At 41.7% G+C, this 24,272-nt stretch overlaps 1 protein-coding gene across 4 annotated transcripts in view; it reads right to left on the minus strand.

Moving 5' to 3' along the window:
* The window catches only part of Map3k20 (mitogen-activated protein kinase kinase kinase 20), a 155,095-nt gene that overhangs the window by 76,586 nt on the left and 54,237 nt on the right, over positions 1-24,272 (minus strand). For all 4 annotated transcript variants that reach the window (XM_075984891.1, XM_075984890.1, XM_075984892.1 and 1 more), the window contains exons 3-4: positions 8,429-8,516; positions 1,588-1,689 (exon numbers count right to left, since the gene is read on the minus strand). In XM_075984891.1, coding sequence (XP_075841006.1) covers positions 1,588-1,689; positions 8,429-8,516 — 190 coding nt within the window. The remainder of the gene's footprint in view (positions 1-1,587; positions 1,690-8,428; positions 8,517-24,272) is intronic.

A 24,272-nucleotide genomic window follows, 5' to 3' on the forward strand; every position in this document is an offset into this window, starting at 1 on the left:
GGGTGCTCCTCGTGTACTACGGACACTCACGGGTGCTCCTCGTGTACTACGGACACTCACGGGTGCTCCTCGTGTACTACGGACACTCACGGGTGCTCCTCGTGTACTACGGACACTCACGGGTGCTCCTCGTGTACTACGGACACTCACGGGTGCTCCTCGTGTACTACGGACACTCACGGGTGCTCCTCGTGTACTACGGACACTCACGGGTGCTCCTCGTGTACTACGGACACTCACGGGTGCTCCTCGTGTACTACGGACACTCACGGGTGCTCCTCGTGTACTACGGACACTCACGGGTGCTCCTCGTGTACTACGGACACTCACGGGTGCTCCTCGTGTACTACGGACACTCACGGGTGCTCCTCGTGTACTACGGACACTCACGGGTGCTCCTCGTGTACTACGGACACTCACGGGTGCTCCTCGTGTACTACGGACACTCACGGGTGCTCCTCGTGTACTACGGACACTCACGGGTGCGCCACGTGTACTACGGACACTCACGGGTGCTCCTCGTGTACTACAGACACTCATGAGTGCTCCTCGTGTACTACAGACACTCACGGGTGCGCCATGTGTACTACAGACATTTAGAGAATTGACTATGATATTGCATGAAAGCATCTTCAATAACATGGAATGTTAAGATAAATTTAAGATGTCTGATGCATGGATACATAGATAAGCTCATCACCACAGCCCTAGAAGTTTGGCATCACATTCAAACATAGGGTTGCTTATATCTAACTCACAGGTAGCCAGTAGCAGCATTAGCATAAAAGTTTATTTGCTTTCTTTTACTTTTCCTGTTTGAGGAATTTGGTCGGTGCTGGCGAAACATAAAGCATTCAAGATAATCCCCCCACAAAGCAGTCTCATCCTGAAGTCACTATGTATCTTTATCTTTGCCATGAGAACAAAATATAAGCTGCTTCCCTTACCGAACACTAAGCGACACTATATATATTTGCTTTGTAAAGAGATGTCTGTAGGAAAAGTGTTAGGATGCACAGGAGCTACCTGCCCAGGTAAAGTGCCAACCACTTGCTACCTAGAGGATTCCAGAATACAAACATGAAGACCACAGACATTACTTAGATAAAGCTGATTCCAAGGCAGTTATGACGAAGACCTGGTCAGGTAGGAAAGTGCAAACAAGGAGAAAAATTACGTATTCAGAGCCAATAAGACCAACCCTACCATAAGTCACATTTTAGAGACTCATGGAGAGACTCTCAGGACAACAAAACTGTGATTTTTACATTTAATATGGCAAGAGAGTTTGCCAATTACAATGTCACAAAACAAAACAAAAAATCTCTGCCCTGAAGCTTCCTGACTTTGTAAAACTTGATTTATGGAAAGAAATAAAGAAAGAAACAGAAAAAGGGGGGGGGGTATTCAGTAATGGAAAGGCAATGACCTAAAAATATTATCTGAAAAAATAAAAATATTATTTGTAGATTGAGTTGAATTATATTTCACTATATCTGATCTAAAAAAAATACCTAAAGACATAGAATAAAGAACTTCCTGACATACGATGACTCCGCCCACCGCTGTCGGTGCTAAGCAGCCTACCTTTGGCTACGTCGGTGGCCCAGGTCATGATGTGATCCATGTCCATCTCCTCGCTCCTGTTGCTGTTGATGTAATCATACAGGGATCCCAGAGAAGCATATTCTGTTTTAAAAAGGAGTAAGACACAATTAAAGCTGTGCTTTGGAAACAAGACTCTATATTTTCATTGAGAAAACATATTAAAGAGTTTAATAAAAGATGATATTAAGACTACGTAAGAGCCGCCTTGGTCATGGTATCTCTTCTCAGTAATACAATAGTGACTAGGACAGTTTTATTCTTTTTTTTTCCCAACTTGAGGCTTTTTATCTTTCTCTTGTCTGACTAGACTGTGTGGAGCCTTCAGCACAATGGTCGATAAATGTGGTAAGAACAGAATTCATCTGTGCCAGCTTTTCAATCATTGAGCGTGATGTTAGCTGTGGAGTTCTCTAGCTGCTATTTACTGAGACAATTCATTTTTACTCCTAGTATGAGGGGACTTATCATTATCAATGGAGGTCACAGTCTCTCAAGTGCTTTCTGTAAGGACTGCAGATACAGCTCAGCGATAGGACACTGTGCTAGCATGCCCAAGGCCCTAGGTTCAGCCCCTACCACCACCAAAAAGAACCAATACAATCAAATCTTCTCTTGTATCTTTTGAAGTGTCCACATTTTGTTTTCGTCTTATATTCTATTACCTGTTATTGTACCTTCTATTAACTGATTTCAGATGTTAAGCCAACACCTTGTATTCCTGGAAAATATTCCACTGGTCATGGAGTACAATCTTTTATTATTGTCAGGATTTTTTAAAATTTAATTAAGGCAAAAATTATATCATTCCTCCTCTTTCACCTCCCTTCAACCCCTCTCATGTCTGGCCTTTCTCCCAAATTCACAGTTCCCTCTTCTTTAACCAATATTATCATATATAATGCAATATAGATAAATATATATTATATACTATTCATATATATAAAAATATATATGAATAAACACATGCACACTCCACTGAGTCCCCTGATACTGCTTGCGTGTATATGTTTCTAGAGATGACCATTCTGTACTAGCTAACCAGTCTGGGGCTCATCCCTGGGGTAGACCATTGCCTGTAGCTCTTCATCTAGGGGTGTGGTCAGTGAGATTTTCCCCTGTCTACCTTGGGATGTCCACTGTTGTTGGAATTATTCAGTTCTTGCTTACACAGTCCTGTGATGGAATATAACATTTTTAACACGTCACCAGTTTCTTTATGCTAATATGGTTACAAAGTTTTGTATTGAATGCATGAGGGATGTTGACTTTGTTTCCTGATCATGTCTTTGTGTGGTTGCTTTGGTGTAGGTATAATACTGGCCTTATAGACTACTGAATTCTGTCTTCAGACAGAGTATGGGGAAGGAAGGTTGATATTATTTCTTCTATAAATATCTGATAGAATTCACTAGCAAAAATAATCATCTTTTCTTTATGGAAATATTTTAAACTACTAATTATGTTTTTAGTATACATAGATCCAGATTTACTCCTTGAGTCAGTTTTATTGTTGTTGTTTTATTTTGTTCATTTGAGACAGGGTCTTAGGTAGACCAGGCTAGACTCAAACTTGCTACACAACAAAAGATTGCCTTAAACTTCTGATATTCCTGCTTGCACCTCCAAGAGCTGATATCATTTCAGAGGTCCAGCTCTAGAGTTAGGTGGGTCATTGTATCATCTTAGGAGACAGCTGATTGCATGCAAGCAGGCTTATTTATTAGCACAGCTGCACGTGTCACTCATGAGTTTCTGGAGCTCCCTCAGGAATCACAGCCTTCTTTTCTCCCCATCCATGGTTTTACCAGGGTCTCTCTTTTCTTAGTCAATCTGGCTAAAGAGTCACCAATTTTGTTAAGTGTTTAAAAACCAAGTCTTTTTTTTTTATTTTTTCTCTGCCATTTCAATCTTCCATTTTATTGCACCTGTCCTGATGTCTCACTTTTTCTTTTCCGTGTCTTACTTTGGTCCTCTTGGATTCTCCTTTCTGCTCTTTCTTTGGGATGAAGATGCTGATGGTACCAAGCTCAAACTTGCTTCTCTTACCATACAGCTGCTGGAGATTACACACTCCCTGCTTAGTGCTGCATTTGATAGTTCTGGCATGTTTCCGTTTTATTCTATTCTAGTCTAGTACAAATCTTTAAGGCATTGTGATTTCTTTGGGGATCCAGTAGGCATTTAAAAGCATGGCATTTAATTTTCAAATACTCGGTGCTTTTTTTTTTTACCATGTCCTTTGGTTGCCCATGTTTAATTTAATTCAACTGTGGTTGGAGAAAATGCATTGTACAGTATCAATGATTTCTGATCTACTGAATATGATTTATGATTTAATGACCTCACGCTATATCTGAAGAGCATCCCTTGTAGATGGTGCGCTATGCAGATGTGAGTTAGGGGCATTTGGCTGAGAAGGTTCTTCAACTTCTTTATACCTCTGCCAATTCTGTTTAGTTATTCTACCAATTATTGAAAGAAAGATTGAAAGTAATTATTGTTGAATCGCTACAATTATTACAGATCTCTAGTATATTCACCCCTTTATCATTACAAATTGGCTTTATTTGTTTCTAGTATTATATAAATTCTATTTTGTGTGATGTTAGCATAGATACCCTGGTTTCTAATGAGTATTATTGGCATAGAACATCCTTCTCTTTCTTCTTATTTTCAACCTGTGTCTTTGACTCTGATATATGTATTGTAAATAGTGAATACTTTAACCCTGCTTTGTTATCATACCTAAAAAGTCTCTGCCCTTTAATTGGAATTTTAAGACCACTCATATTTAATGTAATTAATGACAAAATTGGGTTGACATCTGCCATCTTGTTTTTTTATGTCTCCTGGCTTCAGTCAGATGTTCCCTATTTATTGCACCCTATTATATCATTTTGATTCTTTGACTATTTTACAGATTTATTTTCAAAATTGTGGCGGGAGGGGGGAGAGATGGGGATATGTATACACGAAGAGTCCATCGCCGTTAGATACAACCCTGGAGATGGAGTTACAGGCAGTTATGAGCCAGCCAACATGGCTGCTTGGAACTGAACTCAAATTCTCTGCAAGAGTAGTATGCATATTAAAACAGGCTCTCATTATATATCCGTGGCTGGACGTAAGATCACTCCATAGACCAGGCTGGCCTCAAATTCAGAGAGATCTGCCTGCCTATTCTCTTGAGTGCTGGGATTAAAGGCATGCACCACCAACCAGGTTCTTAACTACTGAACCATCTCTTCATGCCTTTGATTTTTTTAAATAAGGTCTTCCTGTACAGCTTGGGCTGGTCTCAAATTCACAGTCCTGTGCCTCAGCTTCCTGTGCACGTGGATCATAGACTCCTGCCACCTCCTGATCAATGTGTTTTTAATTTCTTGAGTGACGTCTTTGTGGCGACTCAAGAAATGATATAACACATTTCATAGCACAATAATTTCAGATTTATACTAATCTAAAATCTAAAATATGTTATACTCTTTTCTCCATTATGACTATTGCTCCCTGATCTTTTATACTATTATTGTCATATGTTAAATTCCTATGTTTTAATCAATAAAACATTCATTGCTCTATTAAATTTTGTTTTTAAACATGTTATGAACGAGACATGAGAATGTATTTAAAGAGTCTTATGTCAGGTCACCTTTTCACCCTTTCTCTTGCCATGAGTTCTTTCCTGAGATTCTGTCATTGTTTAGTGTCCTCCTTCAGCTCAGAGGACTTACTTTAGTATTGCTTTCATCTGTTGTTCCAATACGAAGGCTCACACCGAAGGCCTCCTTGCTGACTACATGTTCTACGTGACGCCCTAAGCCCAGTATTTCTATTAAGCAGATCTTCCTGCAATAACACCACTCATTCTCTGTCCCAGAACAACTTTATAGTTATTTCACCATTAGGAGACATTTTCTTTCGCTTGATGCGCTCCTTTCTTTCCATAGGTACATATCATTTTATTGGCATCTGGCCTCCATTCCTGAAGATGAAAAGTCATCGCTGATCATTTTGTCTTTTATATTTTGGGGCTGTTTCCCCCTTACTTTCTTCAAAATTTTCACTTTGGCTTATCAATGGATTGGCCATGGTTTGGATGTGAGCTCTTTTATAGTTAACATTAAATGACTTTAAGTCAGTGACTAGAAAAACTAGCATCTTAATTACTCTACCAAGGGAGTGAACTCATCCACCTTTCGTCTCGTTGGGAACTGAAGACTCACCATAAATCCATACGGTTCTCAAATCACTTTATGTTTCCCTAGAAGTTAGTTTATTGAGCTTCAGTGTAAAGTATTTGTTCTCTCTCTCTCTTTCCCTCTCTCTGTCTCTTTCTTTCCTTTTTGTGAGTAAAGGTCACAATTTTATTGTTTTTATAACAGCTTAGAACTAGATCACTTGGTTCTTTCTCTTATCGACTCCCAGTTCAATGCTCACATTTCTTACTAGCCAGCATCCTCTCGGATGCAGGTGGGCTCAGCACACTCAAGTCTCACTGCAATCTTCTTTGTAGTTTTGCCCTTTGGTGGAAAGTAGGCTCAGTCTGTCCACCGTAGCTACTCTGCTTCCTGTCATAATGCCACTTTCCCTGGGAATACCAAGAATCCTTGCTCTTCTTGTCCAGTGTCCTGTGACTCGTGCTTGCCATGTTGTTCTGTAGAATGTCCAGTGGGTCTTGGGAACGTCCACCATGTTAATAGGAGCAATATTGGACAGAAAGCTTTGCTTTAATTCTTTTTTTACAAAAAGTTACTAGCAGGGGCTGGAGAGATGGCTCAGTGGTTAAGAGCACTGACTGCTCTTTCCAGAGGACCCTGGTTCAATTCCTAGCACCCACATGGCAGCTCATACCTGTCTGTAACTCTAGATCCAGGATATCTGACACCCTCATATAGGGAAAACACATCCACATATTTTTTAAAAAAGTTTTAAGGATGTTAAATATGTTCTTTGATTTCCAAGCTGTTTTTTTTTCTTTTGAGTTTTATCGTAATGGTAGCAGGCTCTGAAAATGCATATATATATATATATATATATATATATATATATATATATATATATATATATATATATCCCTTAGAATCCTTAGGGGATTGAGTCCCCCCATCCAGGTACTAAAATGTCTATATAGCTTTTTTTCTATAAAACAACAGTGTTTGCATAACTATGTAACACACACAATGTAAACAAATGTATTTTTGTTTTGTTTGCTTTTCTTTTTCATTTGTTTTTGGTTTTTCAAGACAGGGTTTCACTGTGTAGTCCTGGCTGTCCTAAAACTCACTCTATAGACCAAGCTGGCTTTGAACTCACAGAAATCTACCTGCCTCTGCCTCTTGAGTAGTGGGATTAAAGGTGTGCCCCACCAATTTCCAGCACAAATATTTTTTTTAACTGAATATTTTAATTGACACATATTCTATAGAAAACATACTTTGAATTATGTTCTCTTTTTGCTGGTCTTACTATCTTGCCCTACTGAACAGCAGCGACATTAAGTCATGGCCTCCAGTCTGTTGCAAGGGTCACAAAGGGAACCCCTCATATCTTACAGTGTGCTGTGTTGCTGAATTATAATGTTTAATAGGGTAGGTACGCTAAATGCACTTTCGTCTTGGATACCGGCCATTTATGGCGGGCTTACTGAGATTTCAGCCCACTGTGGATGGAGGAACATCTGTTCTTAGAATCATTTCTCTACCCCTCACACTAGCAAATGGAACGTAGACGCTAAGCAAACAGTGGTTATAGTACATTGCATTCCATCATCACTGCCCCCCTCCCACTCTGATCTCTTTCTTTCTCTCCTTAGTTGGTTAAATTCATGAATGGGGAACCTTTGCATATGGAGAACCCAGCGTTCTACTGTTGCAACAAATATCATTATCATGAAACTTCCTCATAAAGTGCCACCAAGATGACGAACCTTCGTATAGATTACGACCAGCGAATGTCTGCAGTCTGTTCTAAACTGCGAGACTTGCCCCTAATTAGCTAATGAGAAGGACCTAGTCAATAACAGAACACGCAAATGAGATGTGTCTGTGATTAAAGCAAACCAGGATCAAGCTGAAGGAAATGAGTTTGGGGACTTATAATTAATATGCTCTGTGGTTGAATTGAATGAGGACGTGGCCAGGCCTGATCAAAGTTGTTTACTGTAAAACTGTAAAATCCAACGTTACAGGTACAGTGGCCCTCTCTCTGCTCACTAGGACGTACAAACGTAAGTGTAAAATGTTTACAAGTATATCTTTTGTAGTTTCTTGTGGCCAAATTTTCCATGTGCTCATTCTCAGAAAAGGTATTTCCATCAGCTAAAAATTCCTGCTCAAAACTACGTGATAACTTAGCTCAAGGTCGTTATGAGCGCAAATGACCAAACCTGAAAAATATGATCCTCACATCAGGGACCCGAATAAAGAGCGCCCGTGGGATTAGGATGCGCCGCAAGACTTACAACACGAACAGCTCCAGAAATCTTAATTTGTAAAAGGTCACAGAGTTACAAAAAACATCTCTCACTTCAACTAATTAAATGAAATTTTAGTTAAGCGGCACCTTACATATCGGCACTGAGCTGCAGGTGCATTTGCATCTACACAGGTGTAATTAGCACAATTAAACATGGGAGAGTGGAAACACCATTCTTAATTATATTGATATAATCAGTTTTATTAATGCTTTATGGCAACAAACGTGGCATCTGTCAGTAGTGCACACTTCATGACAGAACCCAATATTAAGCATTTTAGCACATGAAGGAATCAAAAGCCAGGCACCTGGGAGGGAAGACAGACCAACAGTGAGGTCCTACCTGTGACGATGCCATAATTGGGAGGTTCCAGAATGACTCCATAAAACTGGATGATGTTCCTGTGGCTGAGGACGCTCAGGATCTCAGCCTGGACGAAAACAAAAGATGGCACGGTGTAAAAGGTCACCCGTGTGTGTTTTATTACACAGGCTTCACACATCACATGTGTACATATTAATACATAGGCTTCACATGTCACCTGTGTGTGTCTTTATTACATAGGCTTCACACGTCACCTGTGTACATATTAATACATAGGCTTCACACATCACATGTGTACATATTAATACATAGGCTTCACATGTCACCCGTGTGAGTCTTATTACATAGGCTTCACATGTCACCTATGTGAGTCTTATTACATAGGCTTCACACATCACATGTGTACATATTAATACATAGGCTTCACACGTCACATGTGTGTGTCTTATTACATAGGCTTCACACGTCACATGTGTGTGTCTTATTACATAGGCTTCACACGTCACATGTGTACATATTAATACATAGGCTTCACATGTCACCCGTGTGAGTCTTATTACAAAGGCTTCACACGTCACATGTGTGTGTCTTATTACATAGGCTTCACACGTCACATGTGTGTGTCTTATTACATAGGCTTCACAATCACATGTGTACATATTAATACATAGGCTTCACACGTCACCTGTGTGAGTCTTATTACATAGGCTTCACACGTCACATGTGTACATATTAATACATAGGCTTCACACATCACATGTGTACATATTAATACATAGGCTCCACATGTCACACGTGTGGGTCTTATTACATAGGCTCCACATGTCACACGTGTGGGTCTTAATACACAGGCTTCCCATCCGCGTTTCTTTCACTTACATGGAAAAGACACACGCATGCTCAACAAGAGCGTGATGCTGACAAGACTGCCTTCAGAAGCATAGTTCAGAGTCTAACACTTCCTGACCGTGACCGCGATGGCAACAAATGTCACAACTCCTAGTCAGTCCACGTGGCAGGGGTGGAGGATGAAGAGGCAGACAGAATATTTATGTTCAGTAAAAACCCTTTTCCAAGCAGCCAAATATATTTTTCCTGTATACTGTCTCTTTGGTGCGGGGGGTGGGTGGGCAGCAAGCCTGGACTTTTATCAGCTGAGTGAGTCAGAATTAAGCTAGAGGTTCAACCTTCCTAACGCCGGGACCCTTTCACACAGGTCCTCATGTTGTGCTGACCCCCAACCATAAAATTACGCCATTGCTACTTCAGAACTGTAATTTTGGTACTGTTGTGAATCGTAACGTAAATATCTGATATACAACTCCCCGGAGGGGTCACAACCCCCAGGTTGAGAACCACTGCACTACTGGAATAGATTCACTTAATTCTATTATTTATAGTGTACCCAAGGTATAGTGATTTTCCAATAAGTAATTAGAAATACATTATCACCGTCTTCGCATGTGAATGCAGAAAGGTAGATCCCTGATGTTTGCTGGAGAGCTAATAGGAGGCCATGTTGGTACAGTTTGAAATGTGTTACTGCTAGGAAACTTTTCACAAATGGCATGGCAAAATAAGTTACATTTATTAAACTTAACTTTTAAGTTAAAAACGTCATAGTGCATATTTGCTAATAATCTAAAAGAGGACATTGTATTGCTGGATAGTTTTATGCCAACTTGACGTTAGAGTTATTGGAAAGGAGGGAACCTAAACTGAGAAAATGCCTCCATGAGACCCAGTTGTAGGGCATTTTCTTAATTAGTGATTGATGTGGGAGGGCCCAGCCCGTTGTGGGTGGTGCTACTCCTGGGCCGGTGATCCTGGGTTCTTTAAGAAAGCAGGCTGAGCAAGTCACAGGGTTAAGCCAGTAAACATCATCCCTCCATGACCTATACCTCTGCTCCTGCCTCCAGGATCCTGCCTTGACTTGAGTTCTGGCCTTGACTTCCACCAGTGATGGACTATTACCTGGGAGAATAAGATGAAATAAACCCTTTCTTTCCCCAAATTGCTTTGGTCAGAGCATTTTATCACAGCAATAGTAACCCTAGGACAGAAATTGGTACTAGAATCATGGGGTATTGCTGTGGCAGACATGACATGCTGCTGGGGTAGGGGCCATGTTTGTGGGGACTTTGGAGGGACTCTGCCACTTTGGGCAAGAGACTTCAGTGAGTCTTCAATGCTTGCGAGCTGTTTTGTAGGAATCTGGGAGAGAGAGAGAGAGAGAGAGAGAGAGAGAGAGAGAGAGAGAGAGAGAGAGAGAGAGAGAGAGAGAGAGAGAGAGAGAGTTGACGGCAATGTGGAGCATGAGATCCCGGGTTGTGAAGTTTCAGAGAAAAGTTTAAAGACTCTATTGGCGCCATTTGCTATTTTGAATTTGGATTCCGTGGTTCTGGTTGCTGGGGCTGAGGAGTTGGCTGTGGTTAACAAGATGTCAGAACTCATTAGGACATTATGTACATAAATCATATATATATTTCAGTCTTATTACACTATGGAGATAAATTATGGCTAATCAAAAAATTTAGAATGTAAGGAGGCATAAGTCAAATATAGAAAAGGTTTAACATTTTAAGTGTACAGCATATTACTGGCAACCAGAAAACGGAGTTTTAATTCTCCAGCCTAGGAAGGGGCTACCAAGAGGAAAGTCAGAAAGGGCTCCCCAAGGGAACCTATTAACTATGAATCAGTGACGGATTTCCTACATATTTATTTCCATAAATAAGAGTTGTGATTTCATCAAAAACACACCCTGCAACTAGTAAGTAGGTAGAAAATAAATGAAGTTTTGAGGGTTGGTGTGAAGTTGATACGGGCAAGTATAAAATACTGGACAGCCCAGTTGTGTCAGTAGCCAATCTCTTCTTTGACCTAAGCTGGCTGGAAGGGTCCCTTGAGCTAGATTTCAGAAAAATGATTGTCCAATGATGCAAAGGCCAGGTGTGAAATTTATGTTCTACAGCTCACCCTTGTCTTAAACTTTGGGAGCTAGGATTTGATGGCGGTGCTTCAAGTGTCCCTGTCCAAGACAAACAAGCACCTTTGCTGGAGACGCCCCGCTTGCTTTTCTCTCTTTGAGCACGCCCTGTGTCTGGAGTGAACCTCTTAGGGACTCAATGCTAGCCATGTCATGGTCATGGGAGGAGAAGCCTCAAATGCTAACTTACTAAAGCCAGCAGCATCCCTATCAACAACCTATAAACACTTGTCCTTAGACCCACAGGTAAGTGTAGTCTTCACCACGTGCTAGGGAGACTTCTCTTTGTAATAGACAGAGACCACCACGAAAAACCACAACTAACCAAAAACCAAAATGCAGAGGTGTGGAGCCAGGCCCAACGGATAAGTCTTCAAAACATGCCCAAGCCTACAGCTCAGGGAATATTGCAGAAGGGTAGAAAGCTTGTAAGAACCAGAAGTTCAGGGAGTTTGCTGGCAGATTGTGTTTCCTGGTAATGTCAGAAGCTACACCCATCAAGTCTCACCAACATAACTGCTTAAACATGAAGTGAACAAGAACAATGGTACACATGCCAAAGTGGATGGGGAAATGACCCCGAGGCTCAGTCCTACAAAGTGGATGGGGAAATGACCCCGAGGCTCAGTCCTACAGAAAGAACTCTAGGCCACTGAGGAAACCTGGGAACAGGAGAGACAGCCTTCCCCAGGGAAGGGCACACTGGTTGTCCAGTGCCAAAACATACACCTTAGTAATATTACATAGTCTAAAAGGTTCTATTTAGGAATATATTATAACACACACATACACATACACATACATAACAACTAGTGAAAAAAGAGGCCATAAATTTGAAGGAGAGCTGGGAGATATCTATGGGAGGGCTTGGAGGGAGGAAAGGGAAGGGATAAATGTAATTATATTATTTCAGAAATTAAAAAAAGGCAGACGCTTACTCAGCCTTAAAGCTTCTGTCTGCTCCATCCTGCCGTCTATTTCCAGCAGGTGAGCTGCGTGCTCTGCTTCTCTTCATGTCGCCGCTGCAGCAAGTGCTCCTCCCCAGTGCGCGGAGATGGAGCCCCAGGGCTCGGCAGGGGAGCCTCTTCAAGCAGGCTGCTCGTGGTGAGCAGCAGGCATACCCAGCAAAGATGCAGCACGCCCTCCAGCAGAGGGAAGCTTGTAAAAAGGGAAAGCCCTGGTTCCTGGGTAAGGAGCACTCCTTATCTTCATGACCACAGAGCCCACAACTGTTGTCCTTAGTAGGAGAGTGGACAAGGAGCAAGAGATCTTGGAGCTCTGAAGGCAGTACTTGGAGACCTGTGAGGCCAGACTGCCTACTTCCTTCAGGCCGGGGCAGACCTTCCCTTTCCATCCCTTCTCTGCTAACTGCATCACACTCTCATCACCAAGACAAGGACAGTTCTCAGTCTCAGGCATAAGGCTTGTATGCAACAAGTTTTGGGGGCTCAAACGGACCCAACCCTAAAACATGCTGCCCGAATCACTGCATTCATGGCTCGGAACATTTTCCTAAAATCAAACCCCCTTTTCAAAAGTGACTCATACATAATGGTAAAATGGAAAACTAGCCCCTTGACTTTGGAAAAGCTGTCACAAGAACAACCTACACAGCAGGATGGGCGGTTTAATCACCAGAGTGTCAGGCACAGGTCAGGCCTTTTGAGTCACTCCGGGTTTAATGAGACCCATTCCCTCTCCAGCGAGGCTCCCCAGGTACTCAGGGAGGAAGAAAGGCTAAATGAACTGAATCCGGGCTCCATAATAGGAACCCTATATCCCTAAAGAGATTTGATGTCATAAAGACATTTTTTTTCCCTTCTAGGAAACTGGTTACAGATGCTAAGAAAAACAAAACCAGTCATTCTCCCCGTGTTTCTTAAAAACTGACCCCAGGTCACGTGAGGCTTTTGTCAGCCACGTCAGCAGAACTGGGAAGCTTCTGGTTGCTCAATGGCTTTCCTGGGTGGGATGCTACAGCCAACTCAGCACCTGGAGAGGGGCCTTGGCCCTCTAGGTTAGTGCATGCCTAACTAAACTAAGATTAGACTAACCTGGCTGAATAGAAGGGTGGTAAGAACTTAGCAAAAGAAACAGTGTTCAAGCCCAAGACCCAAAGAATGTCTCAAACCACACGTTCATTGTGCCTACCACTGGGTATAGTTGTAGTTTACATGAAAAAACAAAATACTAAAACAACCTGTGCTCAAATTTGGATGATCAAACCACATGTAAAAATTTGGCTTTTGATCACAATGTACTTACCCTGTCAAAGAGTTGGCCGCATTGTGCTACACTATTAAACAAAAACGTGTAATTCCAAAGGAAGTCTTGGGTCTTGCTTTCTTCCTTGAAAATGACTTGGATGAACACATTTCCCTATTTCTTTAGTTTTAAAGTCTGATGATAATTAATGTATTATTAATACCATTTTTAATGGAGGAGGTACTCAATAACTTAACTACCCAGTGAACTGGACATGGTATATTAGGACCTCCTTCTCTGCAGTGGGACTGATGACTGACTTTCATGGTAGCCTAGCTGTGCTTCTTAATGGGGGACTGACAGAATTGCATCTTTAATGCCCCAAAGCTCTATGTGGTAACTAGAGGCTCAGTCTCTTGTGTGGTGCTACTGGGGGATAGCGAGATCTTGAAGTGGGGGGCCTGGAGGGAAGTCTTACCCCTCAAGAGGAAAATGGGGTCCTAGACTCTTCCCCTTCCATTTCTCCAGCACCCAGACATAAACAGGCTCCCTCTACCAACATTCTCATCATATGCTATGGAGCCTCAGGCGATGGGGTCAGTCAGTCATAGACTGAACCCTCCCAAACTGTGAGCCACGCTAACCTTGCCCCAGGTTAAGAGAGTTGTCTCAGGAGTTAAATCACAGTAATGGAAAGCTAACACCACCAAAGGACTCTGGGGAAATTAAGACTCTGAGACCCACTCTTCTCACTTGAGACACAAGGGGACAGCAAGTCCTACCCCATTTCCAGCAAATGCCAGGTGCTCAACCAATGTCAGTCTCTCCTCTGCTCCTCTGGCCTCTTCCCTGCGCCTTCCATCACGAGTCAACCCACATTTTCAGGCTGATTAATTCATCTCTTCTAACAGTGGATTCCACTGACGTAAGTTGCTTGATTTAGTTTCATAGACTTATACTTGTCTTTCCATGTTTACCTATGATTTTACCTAAACACAATGCAACCTTTTCAAAGCATTTATCTATTTTATTGTATTTAAATGTTGGAGGAGGTGGGCCTTAGATGGGTTAATTAGCTCAATTACCAGGGGCCTACTAAATATCAGTAATAAAATCTGCTTTCCCACTTCTGCCTCTTTTATATATGTTTCTCGTCCTTGTTCTCTTTAAAGAATGGCCAATAAAGTTGTCTATCTTGGCTTGATGTTGCACATCTATAATCCCAACCCTAGGGAGGTAGCGGTAGGAGAATCAGAAGTTCAAAGTCATTGTGAGCTATACAGGCAGTTCAAGGTCATCATGGATGCTGTGCGGCACTGTCTTAAAAACAAACAACAACCCCACAAAACCTAAATAAATAAAAATATTTTAAAAATTATTAAGATAAAATATTTACTAAGAACTGCCTTGCTCAAATAGATATGAATTTGCAGAGTTCCCCATATCAAAGGCTACCATTTTTTGAGTGCCTGCTCAGTATGAACTAGACTAAGCATTCCTTTTCTCACAACAAACCAGGGCTCCTGTCTAGTTCCATACTTTCTACAGGGGAAAGAAACCTAGGTAAGGAGATAAGCCCAGGGCACAGTGGATGACAAAGCCAGATTTTAAACACAAGTTGTGTGATGTGGGATTTTCCCTCTGTATGCTGTGATTACCATTAATGAATAAAGAACTGCTTTGAATCTATAGCAGAGTAGGGGAGGCAGAGCAGAGCTAGATGGGGAGGACAAGACTGAATGCTGGGAAAAAGAAGGGTGGAGTCAGAGAGAAGCCATGTAGCACCACTGGAGACAGATGCCTGGAACTTTTCCCAGTAAGCCACAGCCACATGGCAATACACAGATGAACAGAAATGAGTTAAACTGAGATGTAAGGATTAGCCAATAAGAAGCTAGAGCTAATGGGCCAAGCAGTGAAAACAACCAAGTGACTCTCTATCTACAAATTGGCACCCACGTGACCAACAAGAATCCACTTAAAAACCTGAGAGAACTTGAAATTCTAGACACAAAAGAACAGAGTTTAGCACAGTTTCTTGGCAGCCACAATTTTTTTCTAGTAGGGCTTGTAGCAAGCAAGGCACCCTGGAGCACAGTAAAAACTGTGAGTCTTCTTTTTAAAAAGCGGTAGTTTCCTGGTCTGCCAACACTAATGGCTCTGGCTCTTTTGTGAGGTTCGGCTATTGAGCATTTAAATGGGGTTTATGGACAGTGTACTGCAATTTACTTGGTGGCAGCCTGGGCAGACTGGTTATCAGAGTCGAGGTGATAGGATGGCTCCCACCAGCAGTCTCAGGCACTAATGGACTTCCACAATGTTAGACTGTGTGGAGCAAGCAGGAAGTACTGTATATATCCTAGTAATGCCACAGCTTAAGTTTTTAAGAAGTGCTTAGCATTTTAAGAAGTGGTCCTGGACAGTATAGAATTACAGATATGCAATAAAGACAAATCCAGATGGAAAAGACCTCTAAATGGGTCACAGTGTTAGATAAATGTATGTAAGCTTGGGAGATAGAAGAAAAAGAAAAACAAGTAAAGATGGAAAATTCACAGAGTCTGTATTATGTATATTGCTGTGTCTTCTTTGAATTTTTTGACTGTGAAGGAGCTAAGTACAGAGAGTCATTTCATTGTATGGACTGCTAAACTAAGCCAGCAAGTATATTATAAAGGTATCTTGACTTCAGAATCTGAGTCTAAGGATATGTTGTTTGGAAAAGAGGTTCTTCTGTTTTCACAGAAGATGAGAACCTGTGGATTAATTCCAGATTAATATAGTTTGATGGATCAAGACCCCCTGAAAGGTCTCCTTGAACACCTCTCAAAAATTACTTCACCCAATAAACAGCAGGAAACAGTTTGGAGGAAAACTATGCTCATATTCCCAAATATTGTTTATAAATGTTTGTTTACATTTAAAGAGGGATATGCTATAAAGATTTGCATTGGTATGGATCTTGGTTTATTGATACAGACTTAAGGTCAATTGTGTTATATGTCCACCTCTGCTCTTAATTAAGGTATTGTGTTTGTGCAGCTCATTTAAAAATGTAATGTATAATTTAAAAATACAGGTTAATAGATAATCATCTATAATAGTCAAGCTTGTAGTCATGTTAGTTAGGTTTTCTAGATATACAGAGAGATATTTCAGTTAGGTATTCTTCAAATATTTTAGAGACCTTCAGAATATGGCATTTAAAATGTTTTAAGAACATAGAACTTTTCATGACAATGAGACACATCTGCTTCTGGCAGCACCAATTGCTTCAAGAGGAAGATGGGCATTGAAGAGGCTCCTTATGGAGTTGGTTAGCCATTTGGGCAAGAAACTGCTCTTGCCTGGACTGCTTGATGAACTGGACATGTAGGACCCACAGAGAAATGACTGTTGAACTTGCCTAAAGGTGAGACGATCCTTTGAGGTTCCTGCTTCATGAAAGAGTCTGCCAGACATTCTGCAGGACACAGAAGAAAATGACTGACAAACTGCCCATATAGGCAGAACTGTCATTGAAATTTCCTGCTTTGTGGAAAAGTCTGCTGGATACTATGGGCTGAAGACAGATGCCCCAATGGTATAGAAGAACTTTGGGTGATCGTCCAAGTCACAAAATGTCTCTGTCAATTTTAGAGTTTTGGACATTGCTTACAATGGGTTTCCTGTTTAGTTAGGTAATATTATATCCTTCTGGAGTCTTTGATGGAGTTGAGGAATTTATAGTTACAGTTATAGTTTTCCTTAGTTATGATAAAAGATAAAATAGATATAAATATTGTAACTATAATTCTTGCTTGATACTTTTTTGTTATATGTAATTTTTTATATTAAAGTTAAAACATTCCTTTTTATTTAAAAAGAAAAGGGGAGGTGATATGGGATTTCCCTCTATATGCTGTGATTACCATTGATAAATAAAGGAACTGCTTTGGGCCTATAGTAGAGCTATAGGGGAACAGAGCTGGGTGGGGAAAACAAAACTGAATGCTTAGAGAAAGGAGGTGGAGTCAGAAAAAAGCCATGGACCTTGTGGTGATGAACAGATTAATGGAAATGGGTTCAATTAAGATGTAAGAGTTAGAAAATAAGAAGCTAGAGCTAACGGGCCAAGCAGTGTTTTAAATAATATAGTTTCTGTGTGATTATTTTCGGGTCTGACCTGCCGGGCAGCCAGGAAACAAGCCACCTCCTTACTACAATTAACAACTGCTTTGCTCAAATGGACATGAATTTGCAGAGTTCCCCATATCAAAGGCTACCATTTATTGAGTGCCTACTCAATATGAACTAGACTAAGCGTTCCTTTCTCACAACAAACCAGGGCTCCTGTCTAGTTCCACACTTTCTACAGGGGGGAGGAACCTAAGTAGACAAGCCCAGGGCACAGTGGATGGCAAAGCCAGATTTCAAACACAAGTTGTGTGATTTCAGAACCCTGCTATCAGCACCCATACTCTTTACCTACAAATAGGATTTGAGAACAGAAAGGAACATGATTTTATAGAGAACCAGACATTACAAGAGGGCTGGAAAATTCCAGAGCCCTCCTAGTTACAGAAGTTTAAGGGAACCTCTCAGTGACTCCCTCTCAGAGGCGGGGCCACTGTTTCTGCTACAACATGTCCACACCTTCTTGACATGTGACTGTGCAAGATCCAGTTCTCCCCAGGCACCGGGACATAAGGCCTGCCAGCAACCACGGATTTATAGCTAATAAAACCCGTTAATTGCACAGCATGAGACAGCCTCTCTCTATGCAAAAATTACATGGTAGGAATTTTGAGCAACTTCACAATCTGATTAGCTAAGTGCTTTATAATATTACTCTACAGTGCAACAGAGTTTGATTATTTACATCCCATAAGAGAAATGTTTGCCACATTTATTATGGAAATCTACAAAATCACTTAGAAGAGTTTAGGCAAATTTAATTTTAAAATAGTCTGAGAAGTCCCTCAACATCTTCTGCACTCCAATTAGACAGTATCTTGAATACCTGGATACTTCAGCTAAATTAATAGTGATTTTACTCTTTTGGTGTTCTGATAGCATACTCAATAACTAAGGGTGAAAACATGTTTGATATCTGCCGTTATTGATTGAAAAACAACAGCACCAAACACTACACATACAGTTTGGAATTATAGGATTTTAAGAGCTATATAAAAGGGCATGGTACCAATAGCAAGCAGATGTGTATACCAAAAGAGGACCCAGAAAAATACACAGCCCACTATAGCCACGTGCTTCCTTATAAGGTACCAGAAACAAATACTGGAAAAAAGGCAAACTCTTCAACAAACAATGCTAGCAAAACTGAGTCTCCACGAGTAGGAGAATGAAATTAGATCCCTATCTCTCACCCTGCACAAAAATCAACTTAAAAATGGACAAAAGAACTTAATATAAGACCCAAAACTTTGAAACTTATATAAGAAAACATTTCAAGACATAGGCATAGGCCCAGGTTTTCAGAAAAGGACTTCAACAGCTCAAGAGATAATTTCAAGAACTGGCAGAATAGGTTCTGTGAGATTAAAGAGTTTCTGCACAGCGGAGAGAACAATTAACACAGTAAAGAGGAGGAAACTTCTGCCAAGTAGCTGGCAGTGGACTAATATCTAGAATATATAAAGAACCCCAAAAATTAAACATAAAAAATCCCCCAAATGATCCCATCAATCAATCAATCAGTGGGCAAATGAACTGAATAGTTCTCAAGAGAAGAAAGTCAGGAAGGAGTTGGGTGGATGACTCCTGGGTAGGGTGCCCTCTGTGCAAAGCTGGGAATTTGAGTTGGGATCCTCGTGACCTAGATAAAAGACCAGGTATCAGGGAGTGTGTTGGTAATCCCAGAGCTGGGAAGACAGAGACAGGAGAACCTCTGGGGCTTGCCTGCATTTTAGAAGAATTGGTGAGCTACAGGTGCAGCAGGACACACTATCACAAAAGTTAAATTCAAGAAGTGATTGAGGAAGACACTCAGTGTCAACCTCTGACCTCATCTATGCACATATACACAATACAGAAAGGATACAAATGACAAATAAATATCTGAGAAAATGGTCAATGGCCTTAGCCGCCAGGGACATGAATATCAAACGTATATTGAGAGCCCATCTCACCTCAGGCAGAATAATTATCGTTAAGAAAATTGATCAAAGAAATGCTTGGGAGGTTACAGGAGAAGAGACCCTAACACGCTGCCAGTGTGCAGCTATTATGCAAACCAGTCTGGAGAAGGTTCTTCAGAAGAACTAAAACCAGGACAATCACATCATCACATCATCCAAATAATTATATACATGTAATATATATATATATATATATATATATATATATAGTCTCCAGGATATATACCCAAGGGAATCTAAGCCAACACACCAGAGATCCATGCACACCCTTGTTTATTATGGTACTACTCACAATGGCCAAGATACATAATGTGGATGCCCACAGAGAGGTGAATGAGGTTGGGTTTGAGAGACGGCTCAGTAGTTAAGAGCACTTGTAGAGGACATGGGTTCTATTCTTACTACCCACATGGTGACTCATAACCACTTTTAACTCTAGCTCCTAGGGATCTGAAAGCCTTCTCTGGTCTCTGCGGGCACCAGGCTTGTAGTGCATATACATGCCGCAGGCAAACACACATACACAGAACCAAAAGTAAATCAAGACTTGAGTATGATCTCCAGAATCTATGAGAAAAGCTGGGAATGGTGTGTGCTTGCTCTAGCAGCACTCAGGAGGCAGACAGACAGATTCTTGGAGCTCATTGGCTAGCCAGTGTAGTCTAATTGGAGACCAAACAGTTTCTGGTGAGAGAGCCTGTCTCAAAACAAACAAAATCCAAAACCAACAATGTGGATGACCCCAGAGGAACAACTCTGTACCACATATGTTCATGTGTACTGTACATGTGTGCACACGTGCACATACATGCATAAACAGAGAAAGAGATGAGTGGATAAAGAAAATGTGGCATATACATACACAATGAAGTTTTCACTCAACCAAAGAAAAGTAAAATTTTGACATTTGCTATCTTTAACATCACAAGTTTGCCCTTCTTTTTCTTTGTTCTAGACTAGAAGAAACTGTAGTACACCATTGCTAAATAACATAACCCAGACTCAGAAAGACAAATAATCACATTTTTATATGTGGAATCCAGATTCTTCAAAGTATATGGTATTTTCTGGGCAGTGGTGGCACACGCCTTTAATGCCAGCACTTGGAAGGCAGAGGCAGCTGTGGATCTTTGTGAGTTCGAGGCCAGCCTGGTCTACAACAACTAGTTCCAGGACAGGCACCAAAGCTACACAGAGAAACCCTGTCTTAAAAAAAAATAAAACAAAACAAACAAACAAACAAACAAAAAAAGGGATATGAAATAGAAAAGTGGTTGTTTGGGGGAAGGAAGGTATGGAGAATGAAAGGGAGGAACAAGAGAGGGTAATGGGGGAGGAAAGACAAATGTTGTGTTCTCTCGTATATGAGAGAGCAGAGTAGAGACACCCATGCACAGAGAGCATATGTCTAATCTATGGAAATAGAAGGATGATGACTCGGGATAAAGAGAGGATAAAAGAGGGTGGATATGAGCAAAGTACAATGAGAGACATGGTTGAAGGTGTCATAATGAACCCGTTATTCTGCAGGCTAATTTTAGACAATGAAATACAAAATAGAATCTCAAGGATGAAAGAGATTAGATAACTTCCAATCTTTTCCAGCCTAGTGTTCACCCACAGCCTAGGTAAGCTACACTATCAAAGGGAAGCCTGACTCATACAGTGGGCACTCTAACTCAACCATATGTAAAGTTATAACATTAGCATAATGATCGTAGCAAAAAGAGTCTCTGTGATTGTGGTCCCCAATAATCGGCTTGCTTTCACCCCATTGCTTCGGTGACTACTTCAAGTCGGCTGCTAGGAAGGTTAAACGGAAACTTGTTACCAACAGCTAGAAAGCATACCCAGCCTAGGGGTACATTTTTATCAGGTGACCATGGTTCACTCTCTGTATTACTGCTCATTGACTGCACCTGGCTCCCGTGATGCAGGGCCTGCTGTGGGAGCGTACCAGAGAAGAGCTGCCATAGCATACCAGGCAACCTGAGACATTTAGACAATTTACAGAAGAAGATGGCTGAACTGGGCTGGGCTGTAAAGGTTCAACAGCGAGCCCAGGAAAGATGCTGGACAGGAGAATATAGATTCTACAGAAAGATACACAGCACCCAACACACATGAATCCAACGACATAGTTTCATTACTATGATCCTTTTGCAATCCATGAATGTAGTAACTACAAGTTTCAGAAGTTGTACGCTGAGTGCATTCTTATTCATCCATTACAGTAGGTATCGGGCATGAAGCATTTCCTATGGATCACCGTCATCATATCGTTCTGCATGAACTAACTTGTTTGATTAATGACTTAAGTATCATTCCTATCTCTAGTTTATCGCAAAGAAACTAAGGAGCAAAGCGTTAACCTGCACACGGCCAGACAGTTAAAACACAAGGAGGCCAAGATTCAAACCACACAATCTGGCTTCAAAGCCATGGAATGTGAGCGCTGACCCTGAGAACACAGAGATCACATAGATGCCCATGCATTTCTACCACAAAGGGAGCAAACAGACTCCCCTGCAATTTCACACATGCCAAGGACTTGGGTCATAATAAAACCCCAGCTTATGTATTGAATCTGGGGATGAGAAGAATGACGTAATCATTTCTCATCCTGGCTGTGGTGCCTAGGCGAGGACATACGGAATGACCTATAACCTCTTCACACATTATAATATTCTGAGGTCAGTTTGGCTTATTTGGTAAAGGTCTGGCCATCTTAGAGTTTCTCTGGGTGAGTCTGGCATGCAGCCAGGACTTAGAGCCGCTGAACTGCAGCCTAGTTGCTTTTGAGTCAGAAAGCCCTTCAGCTCAACTTCCACTCAGCCGATAGTCTTGCTATCTTTAACATCACAACTTTGCTCTTCCTATGGGAAATAAGAAAGCCACTATCAGCTTAAAACAATGGCACCATGCCTTCATCAGGCGATGAAAGGAGACAGAGACAGAGACCCACATTGGAGCACCGGACAGAATCTCAAGGTCCAAATCAGGAGCAGAAGGAGAGAGAGCATGAGCAAGGAACTCAGGACCGTGAAGGGTGCACCCACACATTGAGACAATGGGGATGTTCTATCGGGAACTCACCAAGGCCAGCTGGCCTGGGTCTGAAAAAGCCTGGGATAAAACTGGACTCGCTGAACATAGCGGACAATGAGGACTACTGAGAACCCAAGAACAATGGCAATGGGTTTTTGATCCTACTGCACGTACTGGCTTTGTGGGAGCCTAGGCAGTTTGGATGCTCACCTTACTAGACCTGGATGGAGGTGGGTGGTCCTTGGACTTCCCACAGGTCAGGGAACCCTGATTGCTCTTTGGGCTGATGAGGGAGGGGGACTTGATTGGGGGAGGGGGAGGGAAATGGGAGGCGGTGGCGGGGAAGAGACAGAAATCTTTAATAAATAAATAAATTAATTAAAAAAAAAACCAACGGCACCAGACTCACAGGTGAACCTCAGGTAGACATGTCTCAGTCTTAGCAGTTAGCTACAGTGAGCTGAGAAAACCGCCCCAAAATGTGTAGAGCGTGACCCGTAAGATGAAATTTCTTTCTTTCCCAACTGTTTTTGGTCACGGTGTTTTATCACGGCAATGGCAACCTAACTGTGGCACACAGACTCTTCTCCATGTGTTCCTAAGTCAGGTTTCTGCCGCATTGGTTTAACCAAACGGGCCCCTAAAACAAGTACGATATTATGCATTCAAATACGCAAGGGCTTCTGATTCAAAGTCAACAAGAAATATATCTTTGAGTTATTTTTTCGGTTGTGAACATGAATCATCATGAGCCCTTATCTGTCATGAAATGATAAATGTTTAAGGAGATGGAAACACTAATCACCGTGGTTTGCTCATTACACGTGTACGAAATGATCACACTGTACCCCATCAATAACAATTAAGCATAAAACAGGCCAGAGACAGTGTGGCTTACCTGAGAGGTGGAGGCAGAAAGATCAAGAGTTCAAGGGCAGCCTCAGCTCCATGAGATGGGGTCTCAAACTAAATTATTTCTTAGCGCGCCTGTGTGTGCGCAGACACACTTGTGGGGTGGAAGGAAGACAGTGATGACCCTGGGTATTGTTCCCTGGGTGACATCTACCTTGTTTGAGACAGGGTCTCTCATGGCCCTGGAGCTCACCAAGTAGGCCAGGCTAGGTTGGCTGGCCAGCAAGGCCCTGAGATCCACCTGTCTGTGTTTCTCTATTCCTGGGATTACACGTGCCCCCATACCAGGTTGTTTTCTTTGCGTGGGATCTGAGAATCAAACTCAGGTCCTCACAAGCACTTTGCCAATGGGGCCATCTTCCCAGCTCAGAGAAAGTTTTATCTCTTAACCCCCAGAGGCTACAGGGCCAGAGAAATGAAACTGTCCACAGAGGGCAATGTGGAAGGCAGCATTAGCGGGCATGGCAGAGTCTGAGCACCTCTAGTGTAGGCCGGACTCTTCAGCCTTTCTAGATGCTAGAAACCCACAGAGTGAGAATAAGAAAACTTATTTTCATTAGGTCACATT

Source organism: Microtus pennsylvanicus, chromosome 9 (assembly GCF_037038515.1).
Source record: "Microtus pennsylvanicus isolate mMicPen1 chromosome 9, mMicPen1.hap1, whole genome shotgun sequence".
Classification (NCBI taxonomy): domain Eukaryota; kingdom Metazoa; phylum Chordata; class Mammalia; order Rodentia; family Cricetidae; genus Microtus; species Microtus pennsylvanicus.